General features: G+C 46.6%; 1 protein-coding gene across 2 annotated transcripts in view; it reads left to right on the forward strand.

Moving 5' to 3' along the window:
- RAD50 (RAD50 double strand break repair protein) overlaps positions 1–20275 on the forward strand; it is a 214321-nt gene that overhangs the window by 80420 nt on the left and 113626 nt on the right. For both annotated transcript variants that reach the window (XM_069763946.1, XM_069763947.1), the window contains exons 11-12: positions 1768–1950; positions 2586–2743. In XM_069763946.1, coding sequence (XP_069620047.1) covers positions 1768–1950; positions 2586–2743 — 341 coding nt within the window. The remainder of the gene's footprint in view (positions 1–1767; positions 1951–2585; positions 2744–20275) is intronic.

The raw sequence follows: 20275 nt of genomic DNA on the forward strand, positions 1-20275 counted from the left end.
TACATCCTTTAAAGGGAATCTGTCAACAGAATTTTGCTATGTAACATGAGAGCAGCATGGTGTAGTGACTTTGATTCCAGTGATGTTGTTTAAGGCCACTAATGCACTGCTGAGCCCGCTGTCAAGCTGCTGGGGCATGTTTACAGTTGCCGCTGAAAGTTTAGCCTCATCAGCACACCTGTATGATTAAAACCTAGTAACTCTCGCAAGAAATCAAGTTCATGTTCTTCAAGGTGCCGCTCTTTAAGTACAGTGGCGGGCACGTTGATAATGCTATTAACTTTTATTAACTAACTTGCTGACACCTGTTACTTGCCACAGTTTAGTTTGAATAAGCATCACATGCTTGAAAGAAAGTTATTTACCCACAATTTTGGAACGATTTTTGTGGTTTTGTGTGAAAATATGTCCAATTTGCCTTTTTTTCCTCTTTTTTTGTGTTCCAATATACACAAATGAAATAAACGTGTGTTTAACAACGTAACATTACGTATCGTATTTTCCGGCGTATAAGATGACTTTTTAACCCCTGAAAATCATCTCAAAAGTTAAGGGTCGTCTTATATGCCGGGTACGGCGTGTGCAGGGAGCGATCCTGGAAGCTGCCGTGGACTACAATGGGCCCTCGGAAAGGTGAGTATATGTTTATTTTTTTTTATTTTTTAACCTGTGACAAACGTGGCTGGGCAATATACTACGTGACTGGCCAATATACTACGTGGCTGGGCAATATACTACGTGACTGGCCAATATACTATGTGGCTCTGTGCTGTATACTACTTCGCTGTGCAATATACTACGTGGCTCTGTGCTTTATACTACGTCACTGGCAATATACTCCGTGACTGGCCAATATACTACGTGCAAATGCATGTAGAAAAGCCGCGGAGACACCATCACGTGTTTCTCAACGCAAGCAATAAATAGCCAGGTCTTTCACCGGGAAGGAACAACCACGGGAAGGGCAGCATCCAAAAAGGAAAACCACCTATGCCAAAACATGGTATCCATCCACAGACCTGGCTATTTATTGCTTGCGTTGAGAAACACGTGATGGTGTCTCCGCGGCTTTTCTACATGCGTTTGCATATTTCCCATAAGGGATGGGAGCAGTGTTCTGGATCACTGCATTGAGAAACACGTGATGGTGTCTCCGCGGTATTGGATGTTTTGATCTCCCCGAGGTCATTCATCCTAATGTTTATAGTCCTTTTACCAGGCACTTCTCCTAATAGCCAGTTTCCTACTCCACACTGATGAGGGGCAAATACCCCGAAACAACTGTCTGTGGATGGATACCATGTTTTGGCATAGGTGGTTTTCCTTTTTGGATGCTGCCCTTCCCGTGGTTGTTCCTTCCCGGTGAAAGACCTGGCTATTTATTGCTTGCGTTGAGAAACACGTGATGGTGTCTCCGCGGCTTTTCTACATGCATGGCCAATATACTACGTGACTGGACAATATACTACGTGGCTGAGCAATATACTACGTGGCTGGGCAATATACTACGTGGCTGGGCAATACACTGCGTGGACATGCATTTTCTAGAATACTCGATGCATTAGAATCGGGCCACCATCTAGTATGTGTGTGTGTGTATGTATATATATATATATATATATATATATATATATATATATATATATATATTTATACCTTTTTAGTACTTTGCAAATTGAGTTAGTGCAAGAAGCAAAACCTTATTAATAATGGATGTTTGACATTGCTAATGTACGGTAAGTAAATTTGACTCTTACTTTTTCACAGGAACGTGAGCTGGAAAGTGCAGAAAGAAGTTGCAATGTGGAAGCCCTAAAAACCGAAGTCTTGCAGCTACAGAATCAGAGGTCTGAGTTGGACAGAACTGTCCGGAAGCTGGATCAGGAAATGGAACAAATGAACATGCATACTATGACTCGCACACAGATGGACATGCTGAAGAAAGATAAGGTGAAGGTTCTCTAAAATTGAAGTTATACATAAAGGAGCTTTCAGCCTAGAATTAAGTATTCTTAAAATAGGGTATCCGGGACTTTGCTTATTATTTCATATGGGGCTAAAAACTTACCAGAAGGGGCCAACTTCCTGCCTGTTCTGCCCAGCAACAATCTATGCTGGCTCCCAACGGTCACGGACCACTCCTGACTCACTCTTTTGGTGACATCGTGTCCATAGAGCAGCACCTTCTACACTACTCAGTCGACAGGGAGTCACTGCCCATGTCATGCTGATTGACAGCTGACTTCCCCGCTACCTAATGCAGGGAGCCGGCCTTCAATCATCGGCATGACATTGGCAGCGGCACACCACCGAATAAAATAGGGCAGAGGAGAGAAAGAGTTGCCAAAGGAGGTAGGAGAGTCACCACCTGAGTCTGCCGATAACTTTGCCGGGCAGAACAGGCAGGTAGTTAGAAACTACCTGATAAGTTCTTAGCACCATACAAAAAAATAACCAAAGTCCTGGTTACCCCTATATGCATTTACTGATTTCTTTGAGATTTTTGCCTTGCACATCATACTTTTTATTTTCTCTACTTATAATAAATATTGTTCGGTGTGTTTTTTTCACTCTTGGTCATTTAGGCTGAAAAAGATGAAAATATTCGAAAAATAAAGTCTAGACACAGTGATGAGTTAACATCACTGTTGGGGTATTTTCCAAGCAAGAAGCAACTTGAAGATTGGTTGTATGGAAAACACAAGGATATTAATCAGACACGGGACAAACTAGGCAGGCTAACGTAAGTATGTTGTCAGCATTGGTACAATAGTTTGCTCGGAAAGGGGTTTTTCACCTTAGGCAAACACAGACGGTGTTAGTCACCATTTAGAAGGCAGTTTATTTTTCTCTATCGCCTTTCATTGGGGGACACAGGAACCATGGGTGTATGCTGCTGCCACTAGGAGGCTGACACTATGCAAATAAAAAAGTTAGCTCCTCCTCTGCAGTATACACCCTACCGACAGGAAGTAGGATATTCAGTTTAGCTTAGTGTCAGTAGGAGGTGGACACGGGTCTTTCATTAGACCCTTATCTACCTCAATGTGCGTCGTTTCCTTTCAGGTTTTCCGGAGGGATACAGGGTGAACAGTCACACCTGTAGTCCCACAATGCGGACTATAAGTACGGCGTGTACTGCCACCCCGTATCCTCATAGATCCCTCTCCAGGACCAAGATCCTAGCACACAAGCGTGCTCAGAAGTCCGGTCCTGGCTCCGTCCCCCACCCACTCGCCCACCAGAGCCTGTCGGTCGGAGGAGACGAGGACGTCCATCAGCTCCGTGGACGTCTCATTCCTTCCAGGTTAGTACCGGCGGGGGATGTTTAGGTGAGTATTTTCCCTCCCCACCCTGTGGCTTCCCTGGATCCTAAAAAGGGGGTTCCTATTTAAGGGGTTTTCTGATGCGAATCGCATCTCTTTTCAGCCGCGCCGCTTCCGTGGATGCGGCCTCCCTGTCCCCTGTTCCGGCACGGCTGCCTTTACGGACCACCGCGCCGCTTCTTGTCCGGGCACGCTATCTGCGTGGCCTTGCTCAGGGGGGGACATTTCCGTCTCGGGTCCTGCAGACTTCCCAGCCCCAGCTTCAGCGGGGCCCTCAGTGGCTCCCCTGCTCCGGCCGCTGTATGCGGCCGTTCATTTCCTTTCAGCGCGGCGGCGGCTTTGCCGGCCGCCGCATCGCTAATCGGGCCCTCTGCAGTTGCGTCCCTCTGGCCGCTTACAGCGCCGCGCATCCTCCCTTAGCGTGGCGGCTTGCCAGACCGCCACACCGCTTTGGACCTGCGGCTGCGCTACTCCCGCCGCTGTAGGCGGCCGCTCACCTATCGCCTTCTGCGGCGCACTGTTCACCGCTGCGGCCCTTCCATGCCGGTCACCGATCGCTAATTTAGGCCCCGGCTTTTGCCTGGGCCTACTTCCGGTGCCGGACTCCGCCCCCTTTCTTCTCTCATCGGGCGGGCTTTTCTCCCGCCCGACATTTTCACTGCGGCCCGCCTTCTTTCCGCCCACTGGCGCCATCTTGGGACTCCTTTACTCCACAGACATCCGTCGCCACATCTCAGGAGCCCATACCGCTGTCACATCCACAGATCGGCCAATTTGCGGCAGGAGCCCATATCACCCTCCTGCCTAAAAGACGACTTCTTACCGGAGGCCCATCCTATCAAGCCGAACAGCGTCCTCCGGATCCCGTTTTTCGTCTACCGTGAGTAGCTCTGCTCTGCAGACTGACACTCCCCTCTGCCCCCACCCCCCCCCCTGCCCCCTAACCACTCGGGCAAAAAAGGGGGCCATTCTCGTCTTCCTACTCCTGCAGCAACCCTTCCTACTCCTGCAGCAACCCGATTGTGCCCACCGCCCAGAATCCTCCGGCCGATCCGCCCGAGAGTGATACCCCCATCCCAGGCTGGGCCTCCTCTCTGTCTTAATCGGTGGCCAATCTAACACGGGTGTCTCAACCCTGGTGTCCGTGCTGGATCGGTTACCCCTGCAGACCCACGCAGTAGCCACCGGGTCGCTGGAAGCTCCGTCCAAGCCCTCCAAGGCTAGCTGCAAAAGGTCCAGACAGGAATGCCAGTCTGAGTCCTCTTCTCGCTCCATCTCGACACTCGGTCCTCCTCTGCAGTCGGCGTCCTCCCGATCCTCCTCCCCTGAGTCAGGCGAGGCTTTCTCTGATACGCCTTCGGAGGATAATTTGGGGCCGGATTCGAACCAAATCGCTAACATGAGGGATATGGTTCAAAGCCTCATTGGAGCGACCAATCAGACCTGTGGCATCAAAGATTCCTCTACGAAACCCGCAGATCAGGCGGTTTCGTTTAGACGGTCTAAGCTACCTCCCAAGGTATTTGCTCCTCATCCTGAATTCAAGGAGCTTCTGTCCAGAGAAAGAGCGAATTCGACCAGACGTTCTCAAAGAGACAAGCGTCTTGGAGTCTCATATCTCTTTCCTCCGGATCTCATTGCCAACCGGAATGAGAGGCGTTAGAGAACGACCTCTCCCCCTGTGGATCTGTCGGCTGCTAAACTTGCCACCAACACAGTCCTTACGCTGTCCGGTGGGCGGCTCTGAAAGATTCCATCGATAGGATCATGGAATCCTTCGTGAAGTCGGTTTTCAAAACTGCCGCATCATCCCAATGCCCAGCTTTGGCTTTCACTTGGGTTTCGAAGTCTGTATCCGAGGGGCTAAACAACTCCGTTGGGGCATTCAAGCTGGAGCTCCATCAGGTCGGCTGGCGGAACTTGCCTCCCAGAATACTCACGCCGGGGAATAATTTGTTCCCTGGACGTCGCGTCTTCTGCCGCACAGGCGCCCAGTAATGTTGTTGCCAGCTGTCGCACTGTTTGGCTCAAGAGTCATCAAAGAAGTCCCTTACGAGCCTGCCTTTTCAGGGTTCACGTCCTTTCGATTCCAAGCTGGACCAAATTTATTAAGGACGCCACTGGCGGCACCAGTCCCCTTCTCCAGACCTCGCCTACTTCCCCTCAGGCGGCTACTTCAGTCTTTTTGACCTTTTTCGTAGTTTTGCGGCATCAGATTCCTCTTCGCAACAGCAGAGGCCACAGGCACGTTAAGAGAAGAAGGTATTCTTCGACTCACTCTTTCCTGGCGTGCCCGCTACTCCTAAGGTGGATTCTCCAGGTCCAGGACTGGAGGTTCTACCTAGGCATGACCCACGACCAGACCCCAGCCCGTTTCTCAGGCTGGGCAACCGTCTCCTGTTCCTCAGGGACGTCTGGGTCTCCTCAGTAGAGGGCGCATGGGCCAGGGCACTTGTATCCTCTAGATACAAAATCTTCATCTCATCTCTCATCTTCATCTCAGTCCTGGGATCGTTTTCTTCAAATCCCAACCTCCAAGAGACCCCGCTCTAGTCCCGGGTTTCTTTACAGCCATTGTTTCCCTCCTTAAATCTGGGGTAAACGTTCCCGTCCCAGAACAGGAGCGGTTCAACGGTTCACAGGCTTCTCTTCGAATCTTTCTGTACTGACAGAGGACGACAAGGTTCGTCCCAGTCCGGATCTCCATTTGCTGAACAGGAAGTTTCGTCGGAGACACTTCAGGATGATATTCCCTCGTTCAGTAATCACTTTCATGGAGGCTCAGGAATTAAGGTTTCAGGCTCCCGAAAGTCTATCCATCTTTCCCGACATTCTAACCGTTGCGGGTGGCTCGTCAACAGGAAGAAGTTCCGTCTTGTTCAGCGCCTCGTATCTCCGGGCATGTTCCTCGACACTTGTCGGACCAGAGTCTTCCTTCCCGAGGACAGGATATCCCTCCTTTGTCAGGAAGTTCGCTTGCTCCAGGGTTCTCGGCTCCCCTCCTTTCCGATGGGCCTTAAAGGCCCTAAGGAGGTTTGGTTGCAACATCGGAAGCAATTGTCCCTTCACCCGTTTCTTTCAAGACTTCTTCAGCAGGCTAATTTATCGCAGGAGACAGGTCTGTCTTCTCCCTGCATCGTCCGATCCGGCCTTCTCCCAGGTCAAATGGTTCCTCGACTGGTGGCCGAGGTCACTTCTCTTATCCCAGAGTAGATCCTTCACAGCATATCCTTCCTTCCAGTTCCCTGGCAGGTGGTGACGACGGACGCCGTCCGCTCGCGGAGGCGCGGGGCTTTGTCTCCTGTTCTTTCAGGGTTGTTGGTCGGCGCAGGAGCCCTCTTTGTCGATCAATGTCCTCGAGTCCCGGATCATCTATCTGTCTTTCCTTCACTGGGTAAGGATTCTCAGCAGCCTGCCAATTCAAATCCAGACAGACAATGACACAGCAGTGGCATATGTCTACCACCACGGGTGGACTCGGCGTTCTCTGGCCTCGGCCGAGATTCCAGGATCCTCCTTTGGACAGAGGCAACGGTCCTGGTGAGCTCCGCAGTGCATGTCCCCGGCGTGGACATTTAGGCCGCCGACTTCCTCGGCCGCGAGGGCCTCGCGGCAGGGGAATGGTACTTCAGGAGGTTTCCTATCAGATTGCTCTTCGATGGGGGACTCCAGAGGTGGTCCTCATGGTGTCCCGATTGAACAGGAGGTGCCCAGGGTCCCGTGTTTCTCTCACAGTGGTGTTGACACTCTGGCCATTCCTCGGTCGCAGTTCGGGCTCCCCTATTGGTTTCCACGCCTTCCCTTGCTTTCCAAGCTGTTGAAAAAGATCAAGGCTGGATGGGTGCCGGTCATTCTGATCGTCCCAGATTGGTCTAGGAGGTCCTAATTTGCAGACATCGTCAGTCCTCTCGCGGACACTCCTGGTGTCTTCCAGGCAGACCCGATCTGCTGTCTCAGGGTTCGATCTGTCACCCGAATTATCGGTCGCCCAGTTTAACGGTGTGGCTGTGGACTCCACAGTTCTAAGAGCGTCCGGCCTTTCGGCCCAGATGGGTCACTCTATAGTCCAGGCTGGGAAGCCTTCGTCTTCTTTCAGGATCTACTATCGTACCTGGAAGGCTTACTTTCGTTGATGCGAGTCCAACCGCTTTTCACCTATGTCCCTTTTCCCTGCCTTCCATTTGGTTTTCCTTCAGGCAGGACGGGATTCGGGCTTTGCTCTCAGTTCCCTATAGGGCCAGGTTCCTGCGCTCTTCTTCCCTTTAAGAAGACGTTATCTTCTCAGCCACAGGTCAAGACCTCCCTTCAATGAGTAGCCCACGCTGTCCCTCCGTACAGGGCCTCTGGATTCATGGGATTTAAAGGTTGGATTGGTTGTGCTTAGGGGTTCCCCCTATATAGCCTCTCAGGGAGTTTTCCCTGTCAGTTCTATCTCGGAAGGTGGCTTTTCCCAGGTCCATCTCTTCGATCCGCCGCGTTTTTGAGTTGGCGGCCATTTCTTGCCGACCTCCTTTCTTGATTTTAAACCAGGACAAGGTGGTCGCAGACCTCTGCCTTCCTTCCTTTCTCGAGGTGCTTTTCATCTTTCCACCTCAACGAGGACATCGTTATACCTTTCCTTTTGTCCAGCTCCGACTCATCCTCTGGGGTGATCGTTGAACAGGCTGGGTTTCGTCAGGGCAGTAAGACTCTCCCTGGCTAGCACAGCCGCTTTCCGAATGATGGATTCTCTTTTCGCCATCCCTGATGACGTGCGTAGAGGCCTGCCGGCTTCCAAGGCGACTATTGCTCGCTCTATCAGAACGGCAATTTTGGAAGCTTACCGGGTCAAGAACAAGAGTGCCTCCTGAGATAAGGCTCACTCTACCCGGGCAGTCGGCGCTTCCAGTGCGGTACGTCATGGGGTTATCGCTGATGGCTTTGCAAGCGTCAACCTGGTCTTCCATCCACACGTTTCGCCGAACTACGGCGGACTCCAGCCTGGGCAGAAGGATCCTGCAGGCAGCAGTGGTGAGTCCTCGAACCTGATGGAAGTCTGTTTTTCCCACCCCAGGGACTGCTTTGGGACGTCCCATGGTTCCTGTGTCCCCCAATGAAAGGCGATAGAGAAAACAGGATTTTTGGTTGCTTACCGTAAAATCTGTTTCTCGGAGCCTTCATTGGGGGACACAGCTCCCTCCCAAGTTGAACAGCTCTGTTTACTGTTTACGTTTGAGTTATTTGAACACTCTGAGTGTTTGAAACTGTTAATCTATGGAGCGCCGTAGAATTTGTTGGCGCTATGTAGATAAAGTTTATTATTATTATATTATTATCATTCTTTCTCTTTTACACGTTGCTTCTCCTACTGCTTTCTCACTAACTGAATATCCTACTTCCTGTCGGTAGGGTGTATACTGCAGAGGAGGAGCTAACTTTTTTTATTTGCATAGTGTCAGCCTCCTAGTGGCAGCAGCATACACCCATGGTTCCTGTGTCCCCCAATGAAGGCTCCGAGAAACAGATTTTACGGTAAGCAACCAAAAATCCTGTTGTTCGGTATTCTTCCTCCTTTTTTTCCCGCTGCGTTTTAATAAGATGAAGACACTTTTTCCATAATTGTTTCGTAAGAAGCCCCAGGCACAGTTTGCCTGCATGCTCTATGCTACATGTAATTACAGCAAATTGTGCTGCATTGAATTGTTTCCTGGATTAATGTGATCCAATATTGAACCCTGACTTGCACTGCTTGTCATCACTTACAGCATTTCCTGCACCTACTGTAGTTTCTTCAACTATCAAACAACCTTACATTTTTAAAAGGCACAATTAACCCCTTCATGACCATGGGATTTTTCATTTTTCCGTGTTCGTTTTTCACTCCCCTCCTTCCCAGAGCCATAACTTTTTTATTTTTCCGTCAATTTGGCCATGTGAGGGCTTATTTTTTGCGGGACGAGTTGTACTTTTGAACGACATCATTGGTTTTAGCATGTCGTGTACTAGAAAACGGGAAAAAAAATTCCAAGTGCGGTGAAATTGCAAAAAAAGTGCAATCCCACACTTGTTTTTTGTTTGGCTTTTTTGCTAGGTTCACTAAATGCTAAAACTGACCTGCCATTATGATTCTCCAGGTCAGTACGAGTTCGTAGACACCTAACATGACTAGGTTATTTTTTAACTAAGTGGTGAAAAAAAATTCCAAACTTTGCTAAAAAAAAAAAATTAAAAATTGCGCCATTTTCCGATACTCGTAGCGTCTCCATTTTTCATGATCTGGGGTCGGTTGAGGGCTTATTTTTTGCGTGCCGAGATGACGTTTTTAATGATAGCATTTTAGTGCAGATACGTTCTTTTGATCGCCCGTTATTACATTTAAATGCAATGTCGCGGCAACCAAAAAAACGTAATTCTGGTGTTTCGAATTTTTTTCCCGCTACACTGTTTAGCGATCAGGTTAATGCTTTTTTTTTAATTGATAGATCGGGCGATTCTGAGCGCGGCGATACCAAATATGTGTAGATTTGATATTTTTTTTATTGATTTATTTTGATTGGGGCGAAAGGGGGGTGATTTAAACTTTTATATTTTTTTTATTTTTTTAACATTTTTTTTCAACTTTTTTTTTTTTTACTTTTGCCATGCTTCAATAGCCTCCATGGGAGGCTAGAAGCAGGCACAACTCGATCGCCTCTGCTACATAGCAGCGATCTGCTGATCGCTGCTATGTAGCAGAAATGGAGGTGTGCTGTGAGCGCCGACCACAGGGTGGCGCTCACAGCCACCGGCGATCAGTAACCATAGAGGTCTCAAGGACCTCTATGGTTACAATGGAGACGCATCGCCGACCCCCGATCATGTGACGGGGGTCAGCGATGACGTCATTTCCGGCCGCGTTTGACAGCGGCATTTAACTAGTTAATAGGTGCGGGCAGATCGCGATTCTGCCCGCGCCTATTACGGGCACATGTCAGCTGTTCAAAACAGCTGACATGTCCCGGCTTTGGTGCGGGCTCACCGCGGAGCCCTGCATCAAAGCAGGGGATCTGACCTTGGACGTACTATCCCGTCCAAGGTCAGATAGGGGTTAAAACTAGGAAGAAAGTGTGGTGGTGTCTGATTTTTTTTTTTTCTTTTTTTTTTTTTTTTCCATGAACCTGTAAACTTGTGTTTACTTGCATTGATGAGATTGATTCGAGACACTAATAAAAATCGGATCTGTTTAATTTTGTGCAGACCATCCAAAAAATACTCAGACTTGTGAACAGCCCCATAGACTATAACATAAAAAAATATTGCTTGTGTCGTCATTTTCCGAGACCTGTATTTTTTTCATTTATTGCAGTATGGGGCAGAGTGAGGACTTATTTATTGCTCTCTGAGCTGATGTTTTTACTGATACCAATTTGGGGTAGATGGGATGTTTTGATATCCTCTTACTGCATATCATTGCAATGTAGCGGCAGCCCAAAAATGTACGGTAATTCTGGCATTTCAATGTTTTTCTCGTTACGCCGTTTACCAATCGGATTAAGTTCTCTTCTATTTTAATAGATCTGACTTTTACAAACGCAGCAATCCCAAGTATGTTTTTTTGTTTTATTTTTAATGGAGCAAGAGGGAGGGCTATTTGAACTTATCGTTTTATTTTTTTCATATTTATAAAAAAAATGTTTTACTTTTTACTGTGTTTAAAAGTCTTAGCGAACGTCTGATCACTTGTACTTTATATTATATAGCAGTGCAATCATAATCAAGAGCAGCTGTCATGGCAACCCATCAGTGCACCCGCGATTACGTCACAGAATGACACCCCCTCGTTTGCCGACATGTGTTTAAGGGAACCTGTTACCCCCAAAATCGAAGTTGTGCTAAGCCCACCAGCATCGGGCTTATCTACAGCATTCTGTAATGCTGTAGATAAGCCCCCGATGTATCCTGAATGATGAGAAAAAGAGGTTAGATTATACTCACCCAGGGGCGGTCCCGCTGCGGTGGGCGTCGCTGTCCGGGGCCTCCCATCTTCTTACGATGACATCCTCTTCTTGTCTTCCTGCCACGGCTCCGGCGCAGGTGTACTTTGACCTGTTGAGGGCAGAGCAAAGTACTGCAGTGTGCAGATGCCAGGAAAGGTCAGAGAGACCCGGCGCCTGCGCACTGCAGTATTTTGCTCTGCCCTCAACAGGGCAGACAAAGTACGCATGCGCTGGAGCTGCAGCATGAAGACAAGAAGAGGACGTCATTGTAAAGAGATGGGAGGCCCCGGACCGCAAGGCCCATCGGATCGGACCGCAGCGGGACCGCTCCTTTGTGAGTATAATCTAACTTCTTTTTCTCATCTTTCAGGATACATCGGGGGCTTATCTACATCATTCTAGAATGCTGTAGATAAGCCCCTGATGCTAGTGGGCTTAGCTCATCATTGATTTTGGAGGTGACAGGTTCAATATAAATGCCACTGTCAGAGATTGAAGCAACGTTTAACAGGTTGACAACATGCAGTGATCCTCTCCAACCACAGCTGTTAAAGTCACATAATGGCTGATTAAATCAGCCATTATATGCCGGGAAAGATGCTGGCTCAGCGTGCATGACCGAATGAAACATGACATTTGATGTACATGTACGTCAAAGGTGGGGAAGAGGTTAAAGCCTTTTGAGGCCTTGTCATTAGCCCCTTAATGACCAGAGGTATTTTCATTTTTGTTTTTTGCTCCCCTTCTTTCCAGAGCCATAACATTATTTTATTTTTTGGTCAAAATGGCCACGTGAGGGCTTTTTTTTTTTTTTTTGCGGGACAAGTTGTACTTTTGAATGATACCATTGGTTTTAACATATCGTGTACTGGAAAACGGGAATAAAATTCCAAGTGCGGTGAAATTGCAAAAAAAGTGCAATTCCACAGTTGTTTTTTTGGTCTTTCTTTCTAAGTGCTGTACTTGAAAAAGGGGTTATAGATATCGGTTACAGTAAACAAATTTACAGTGACAGACTAGTACAGAGGGAAGAGGACCCTGTCCTCGCGGACTTACATTCTACAGGATAATGGGGAAGAGACAGAAGGTCGGGGGTGTAGCAGCTCTAGTGGTGGTGAGGAGACAGCGGGGTCAGTGCAGGCTGTAGGCTTTCCTGAAGAGATGGGTTTTCAGGTTCCGTCTGAAGGATCCGAGGGTGGTGGATAATTAGCCGTGTTGAGGCATGGAATTCCAGAGGATGGTGGATATTCAGGAGAAATCTTGGAGGAGGTTGTGTGAGGAACGAATAAGTGTGGTGGATAGTAGGAAGTCTTGAGAGGATCGAAGATTGCATGAGGGAAGATATTGGGAGATTAGTTCAGAGATATAGGGAGGGGACATAACATCTTATGAAAGCCCAGGACCCACTGCCTCGCACCTCTGCCCCACTCCTGCCGCCAGCCTCTAGCAGCAACGACCATGCCTCATGTGACCCCGCACCAACGCAGCCTCCCCCCCAGTAGGCTTATGTAAAATCGGACTGTAAGACGCTCTTCCATTCTATTTAAAACATTTTTTTCTTATTTTCCTCTCCAAATTTTGTGGTGCGTCTTATATTCTAGTGTGTATTATAGTCCTCAAAATACGGTATCTCAGATATAGGGCTAGACTCAATGAGACTGGCATTTTACATGCAAGTCACATTAAATGGAGAGCCGGTATGAGATGTGACTAATTCGTTAAAGAAGATATCGGGGACTTAAAAAAATAAAATGTGCCTAAGCACTAACAGGAATGCAGTTGTTAACAGAGGCAACTATCTGACTGTTTTACCCAGCGCCAGTCATTGACTTCCTCTGCCAGAGATTCATCTGCTCCTTGTCAACAGAGCAGTGGTTTCTCTTCCTGTTGACAGAGTGGAACTACTGGTGTCATGCTGATTGACAGCTGGCTTCCCCCAATTTGGCTGCAGAGAGCCGGGTGTCAATCAGAATGACACCAGTAGTTCCGCCCTGTGAACAGGAAAAGAAACAGACTCTCTGTTAACATGACATCATGGGCCGTCTGTGACCCCTCTGTAAATGTTAGTGCTTAGGCACTTTTTTTAATTTTTTTTAATTAAATTCCTGGATATCCCCTTTAAGAGTTGCATTCCAATTAATAATTTAGGTGCATCATACAATTATGGTGCGCCTCTTATCAGAAATGTTATTCCACTCTGGAATAAGTTACACCTCTATGTATCTTTGATGAATTTTCTTGAGCATGCTTCGCCATGCCCCATCCCGCCGCTGCTCCACCGATGTTGGTGAATCAAGTTGGGCCTGAAGCAAAAGCAGAACACAGCTAGACTCAGAATATCCAAAAGAACCGAAAAACTAAAGTGAAAACAGCAGGTTCCTATATATAGCTAAAATATAACTTTTATTTCTTGCCAATTTAAAAGAAGTGCACACATATAGTGCTAACAAAAGTGCAAAGTGCAGACGTACAACATGAAGACACATATAAAAACGCAAAAAGCGTGTCACCGCAGAACAAGATAATATCTCGTGTAGGAGTAGTATCTCAAACAGAACAGGCCAGAAACTGTGAATCCGTAAACCTCTAGATCTCACAATTCTAAACCTAAACTGTTATAATGTGGCAGGATATCGCCCCGGAAGACTATATACCTTATTATTTAAAAGTCTGCTGTTGCAGTGTAAACGTATCCCCACCAAGCGGTGTACTCCTGTTTAAATGCTCATATATCCGCAGTGACCCTGTAGCCATTCAAATACCCTTAGTTTAGAAGCATTTCAGGCAAAAATATAGTCACATGCGTATGTTAAAAGGTTATACTCATCTGCCTTCTGTTGGTCACCATCTAGAGACCTGGTGCAGTGCTGAGTTATAATGGCCCATCACCACGGTTTTCTAATTTCAACCGCATCGTTCCCTCTGGGTCCATCATATAGTAAAGTGCCTCCCAACGCGTTTCATATATATCATAATCATCAGGGGATTTTGTCACCTTTACATATATTGCGTGAGCATGACGCTATGGCGGTCCATCTTCCGTCCCTTTTTATGTGTAGCTCACCGGCGTTTCACCGTCTCGTGTTTCCGGACGCCGAGAGCCTCACTTCCGGTGTAACCATACACTGTGCACCCTGGAAAAAAGGATCACAACTACTGTTCCGGATACCTAGACGTCGGCGCAACATGCCGTAACGTCATTTCCGGTGGGCGGGCATTGCTCGTATGCTGCCCACTTGCCCGTGCGTCCCAGCGCTTTGCGCTTTCTTTAGTACAGGGAAAGGGGACACCTGTCGCTTTGACCTCTCCTGCACTAGTGTATCAATGGGGGGCATATCTAGCAACCCCAGAGTCCTCCGAAAAAAAGCATATGCAGATTTTAACTACCACTTTGAGCCTGCGATATCCCCATGGTTTGAGGCCCAAGAACCCTCGGAGAAACAGTATAAATCACCCATAGAGAATGCATTACATCCGCATCTAAATAATAACTCTGCAGCAAAAGAGAATAAACACATCTTTACAAAATATGATAACAATAACTACAAAAAGATAATAATAAATATTTACAAAAAACAAAAATGAGAGAATATATGTAGGCGACACAGTGGACCTCCACAGATGAATGAAAGGAAAGGGTGCAGCTAAACGCATCCCTAAACAAACCCTCTCTGTCTCTATCCCTACCTATCGCGGAGGTTGGCACCCTATACCTGCGCAGTGGCGCCCCCACTCGACGGCGGCTGTCCCTGTCACTGGGGTACCCTATTGCTCCCTATCTCTATAGGAAGGAAGAGAAGCCTAGGTGGTCATTCAGACCATATGGTGCTGTAGTCTGGAGGCAAAAGATCCACCTACTTTCCCTCTGTAAGATGTTTCTGTCCCAATCCCCACCTCTCTGGGACTGGTAGACCCTATCAATGCCCATGAATTTAACCATTTTTAGGTCGCCTTGGTGGATCTTGTTAATGTGGTTAGCGACTGGGGTATCTCTCTTATTAATGGTGTCACAATGGTGTTCTCCAACTCTTCTTCTGAACTCTCTGCTTGTTTTACCAATATATTCGAGCCCACATTCACAGGTCATTTTGTAGATCACCCCTTTTGTCTTGCAATTTATAAAATGGTTTACATGGAAGACTTTTCCCGTTACATTGCTCGTGAACACTCTACCCTGCTGTATAGACTGACAATATTTACAATCTCCACACTTAGAGCATCCCCTGATTTGTCCACATAGCCAGGTAGTTTGAGTTTGGGGAGGGGCAAAGTGGCTGTGGACCACCCTGTCTTTTATTGAGCGACCTTTTCTGAACGTGATCTGTGGGGCAGGGGTGAGAATGTCCCCGAGATTATTGTCCATTTGCAAGATGGGCCAATGTTTTTTCATGATCTCACGTAGATCTCCTGCCCCATTTGTGTATTTTGTGATCAGTCTTAAACTGTTTTCATTTTCTTTTTTGGGGGTGGGGGTCAAGAGATCCCTTCTTGGTTTCGTGAAAGATGACTTAAACGCTTCACTCAGAACTTTACTGGGATACCCCCTCTCCAAAAAACGCTCCCTTAGGTCCTTAGCTTGTTTCAGATACATGGTGTTGTCAGAGCAGTTCCTCCGTACCCGTAAATATTGGCCTTTGGGGATTCCTCTCTTGAGTGGTATTGGATGATTAGATTCCTATCTCGAGAGCGAATTAGTTGCCGTGGGTTTTCTGAAGGTACTGGTAACCAATTGGCCATCTTCCCCCCTCTCTATCAAAACATCCAAAAAAGGCAGTTTTGACCAACTGAATTCAAAAGTGAAGTGAAGACCCAGCTCATTATGATTCAAATCTGCCACGAAAGTAGTGAAGCTGGCTTCATCCCCCCTCCAGATGACGAAAACGTCATCAATATACCTTAGCCATAGTATGAAGTTGCTGTCAGTTAGTGTGGTATCCCTGAAGACGATATTCTCCTCCCACCAGCCCAGGAGCAAGTTAGCATACGAGGGGGCACAGGGCCTCCCCATCGCAGTACCCCTGAGCTGGTGGAAGTATTTTCCGTCATACAGGAAGTAGTTTTTGGTGAGACAGGTCGCTCAATAAAAGACAGGGTGGTCCACAGCCACTTTGCCCCTCCCCAAACTCAAACTACCTGGCTAGGTGGACAAATCAGGGGATGCTATAAGTGTGGAGATTGTAAATATTGTCAGTCTATACAGCAGGGTAGAGTGTTCACGAGCAATGTAACGGGAAAAGTCTTCCATGTAAACCATTTTATAAATTGCAAGACAAAAGGGGTGATCTACAAAATGACCTGTGAATGTGGGCTCGAATATATTGGTAAAACAAGCAGAGAGTTCAGAAGAAGAGTTGGAGAACACCATTGTGACACCATTAATAAGAGAGATACCCCAGTCGCTAACCACATTAACAAGATCCACCAAGGCGACCTAAAAATGGTTAAATTCATGGGCATTGATAGGGTCTACCAGTCCCAGAGAGGTGGGGATTGGGACAGAAACATTTTACAGAGGGAAAGTAGGTGGATCTTTCGCCTCCAGACTACAGCACCATATGGTCTGAATGACGACCTAGGCTTCTCTTCCTTCCTATAGAGATAGGGAGCAATAGGGTACCCCAGTGACAGGGACAGCCGCCGTCGAGTGGGGGCGCCACTGCGCAGGTATAAGGTGCCAACCTCCGCGATAGGTAGGGATAGAGACAGAGAGGGTTTGTTTAGGGATGCGTTTAGCTGCACCCTTTCCTTTCATTCATCTGTGGAAGTCCGCTGTGTCGCCTACATATATTCTCTCATTTTTGTTTTTTGTAAATATTTATTATCTTTTTGTAGTTATTGTTATCATATTTTGTAAAGATGTGTTTATTCTCTTTTGCTGCAGAGTTATTATTTAGATGCGGATGTAATGCATTCTCTATGGGTGATTTATACTGTTTCTCCGAGGGTTCTTGGGCCTCAAACCATGGGGATATCGCAGGCTCAAAGTGGTAGTTAAAATCTGCATATGCTTTTTTTTCGGAGGACTCTGGGGTTGCTAGATATGCCCCCCATTGATACACTAGTGCAGGAGAGGTCAAAGCGACAGGTGTCCCCTTTCCCTGTACTAAAGAAAGCGCAAAGCGCTGGGACGCACGGGCAAGTGGGCAGCATACGAGCAATGCCCGCCCACCGGAAATGACGTTACGGCATGTTGCGCCGACGTCTAGGTATCTGGAACAGTAGTTGCGATCCTTTTTTCCAGGGTGCACAGTGTATGGTTACACCGAAAGTGAGGCTCTCGGCATCCGGAAACACGAGACGGTGAAACGCCGGTGAGTTACACATAAAAAGGGACGGAAGATGGACCGCCATAGCGTCATGCTCACGCAATATATGTAAAGGTGACAAAATCCCCTGATGATTATGATATATATGAAACGCGTTGGGAGGCACTTTACTATATGATGGACCCAGAGGGAACGATGCGGTTGAAATTAGAAAACCGTGGTGATGGGCCATTATAACTCAGCACTGCACCAGGTCTCTAGATGGTGACTAACAGAAGGCAGATGAGTATAACCTTTTAACATATGCATGTGACTATATTTTTGCCTGAAATGCTTCTAAACTAAGGGTATTTGAATGGCTACAGGGTCACTGCGGATATATGAGCATTTAAACAGGAGTACACGGCTTGGTGGGGATACGTTTACACTGCAACAGCAGTTACCTAGAGACTTTTAAATAATAAGGTATATAGTCTTCCGGGGCGATATCCTGCCACATTATAACAGTTTAGGTTTAGAATTGTGAGATCTAGAGGTTTACAGATTCTCAGTTTCTGGCCTGTTCTGTTTGAGATACTACTCCTACACGAGATATTATCTTGTTCTGCGGTGACACGCTTTTTGCGTTTTTATATGTGTCTTCATGTTGTACGTCTGCACTTTGCACTTTTGTTAGCACTATATGTGTGCACTTCTTTTAAATTGGCCTGAAGCAAAAGCAGTTAAACGTATGCAAACATTTTGCAACATTTCAAGGTGTTTTATGTTCTTGTGTAAGCACCTTAATTAATCGGGCACATAGGGCTAATCTGCAGGTAAATAGCATTAAAATCATGTTACGCTGTCTTACTGGAGCAATGGCTACACTGAGAAAATGAGCTTATATCCTCCCTATGACCGTTTACTTCCAGTCATAAAGGTGCTGCAGGGAGTGCTGCTCACTACACAGACAGTGTGGCTGTAATCATTCACCAGCACTTTGACTGACAGCCTGCTGTGCACACACATACTCCAGAACAAGCTGTCAATCAAAGAGCCACAGAGTAATTGCAGCCGCGTTTACTATGCTATATTAAGCATGCACATACGCACTTGTTATAATCTATTCATGATACTGTAATCCACCCTGCTGCTACTACTTGAACCCGGTATGTGATCTCAGCTTGTCCCTTGTGTATTCTTCCTGGTTATTTGTTCCCACCTACACATTATTTTATGTATAGCTTGTAACTAATAAAGTTGAATTTGTTTCAATCACCTTGGACTCAAAAAAATTGGTTCTTCTGCTCTCCTTTTCCCATTTATCTCAGCCGATATGCCCCATTATCACGGTGCTAGCAGGGATCTCACCGCAGTTCAGCCGACTGGGAACGGACGGAGCGCAGTAACCAGATGTAACCTCTGACGTCACCCCCAGTCACTGTCGCTGTGTTCCCAGCAGCTCATTCACCAGTGGTTCTCAGCCTGGACAGTCGCATCTTGTCACCGTCCAGGTTGAAAATTAATTATCCCTCATACATGGATTACGGTGTGGGACAAAATGACGGACAGGTATGGTATATTGTTGTTTTTTTATTTTATTTTTTATTACAGGAGATAGAGAGCTTTGGTGGAATTAGGCGAGGTCATAAGTATGGTTGAATTGAGAATATTAAAGGAGTCTGTGTAATTTTTTTCAATTAAAGGACTTTATTCTGACTGTCTTTATTTACCATATTACTATAGGATTAGTAATGGATAGGTGTCTTATAGACGCCTCTCCTTTAGTGTCGCTAGGTTCACATTTGCGTTTCTGTGCGCAGTGCGTCATCTGCATGCGCAAGCGCATGCAAAAATGCATGTTTACGCAGAGTTTTTTATCCGCATTATCTTACGCATGACGCCAGAATTTCCTTGACACCAATGGGCATTACTCGTGATTCCTATATAAAGACACACTGCACTGATGAAATCATCGTTTTTTTGCAGCTGTATCCAGCTGCAAGATGGATCTTAGCGTGGAGATCTTCTGTCTTAATCTTGATTTGTCATTGAGATTGGCTGTTGCCTAGGCTGTGGCTTGTGAAGAATAAAGAAGAAGAAAAAGAAGGAAAAGACATCGTTGTCGCTATTATCAACACCCCGTCGTCGCTATTATCAACACCCCATTGTTGAAGTCCGAGAGAGCCGTGGAGCCTACCACTCGTTGTACACAGAGCTGCGTGAAAACCCTGAGAAGTTTTTCGAGAACACGAGAATGTCGGTACAGAGCTTCCATGACTTGCTGCTACATGTCCGAGGATCCATCACCAGACAGAACACACAGCTATGTCAAGCAATTTCTGCTGAGGAACATCTGTTGGTGACCCAACACTTAGAACTTGAGGAACCTGTTACTACCACATTGCAGGATTACCAAGATCACCCTCTGAGAACTACAGTGGAAGTTGCCCAAATGAGGGATATATTTGCTGCCTACTTTGTTTCTTATATTGGACGTGTGGCATGGCAAGACGAAATGGTTTAAGCCGCTAATAAGTAAAATGTACCTGAAATGTTTGCTGACTTCAATTGCTAAACACCTTGAGTGTAGCACCCGTTAATACTTCACTCAACAATACACACATGTTTAAATAATGAGATAAAAAAAACACAGGGAGACAGGGATTGTGAAAAAAAATAATTTTTATTAACAAAAATAAAAAAAAGTTTAATTTAACATAAATAAATAACATAATCAGTGTCATGT

Source organism: Ranitomeya imitator, chromosome 4, assembly GCF_032444005.1.
Source record: "Ranitomeya imitator isolate aRanImi1 chromosome 4, aRanImi1.pri, whole genome shotgun sequence".
NCBI lineage: Eukaryota > Metazoa > Chordata > Amphibia > Anura > Dendrobatidae > Ranitomeya > Ranitomeya imitator.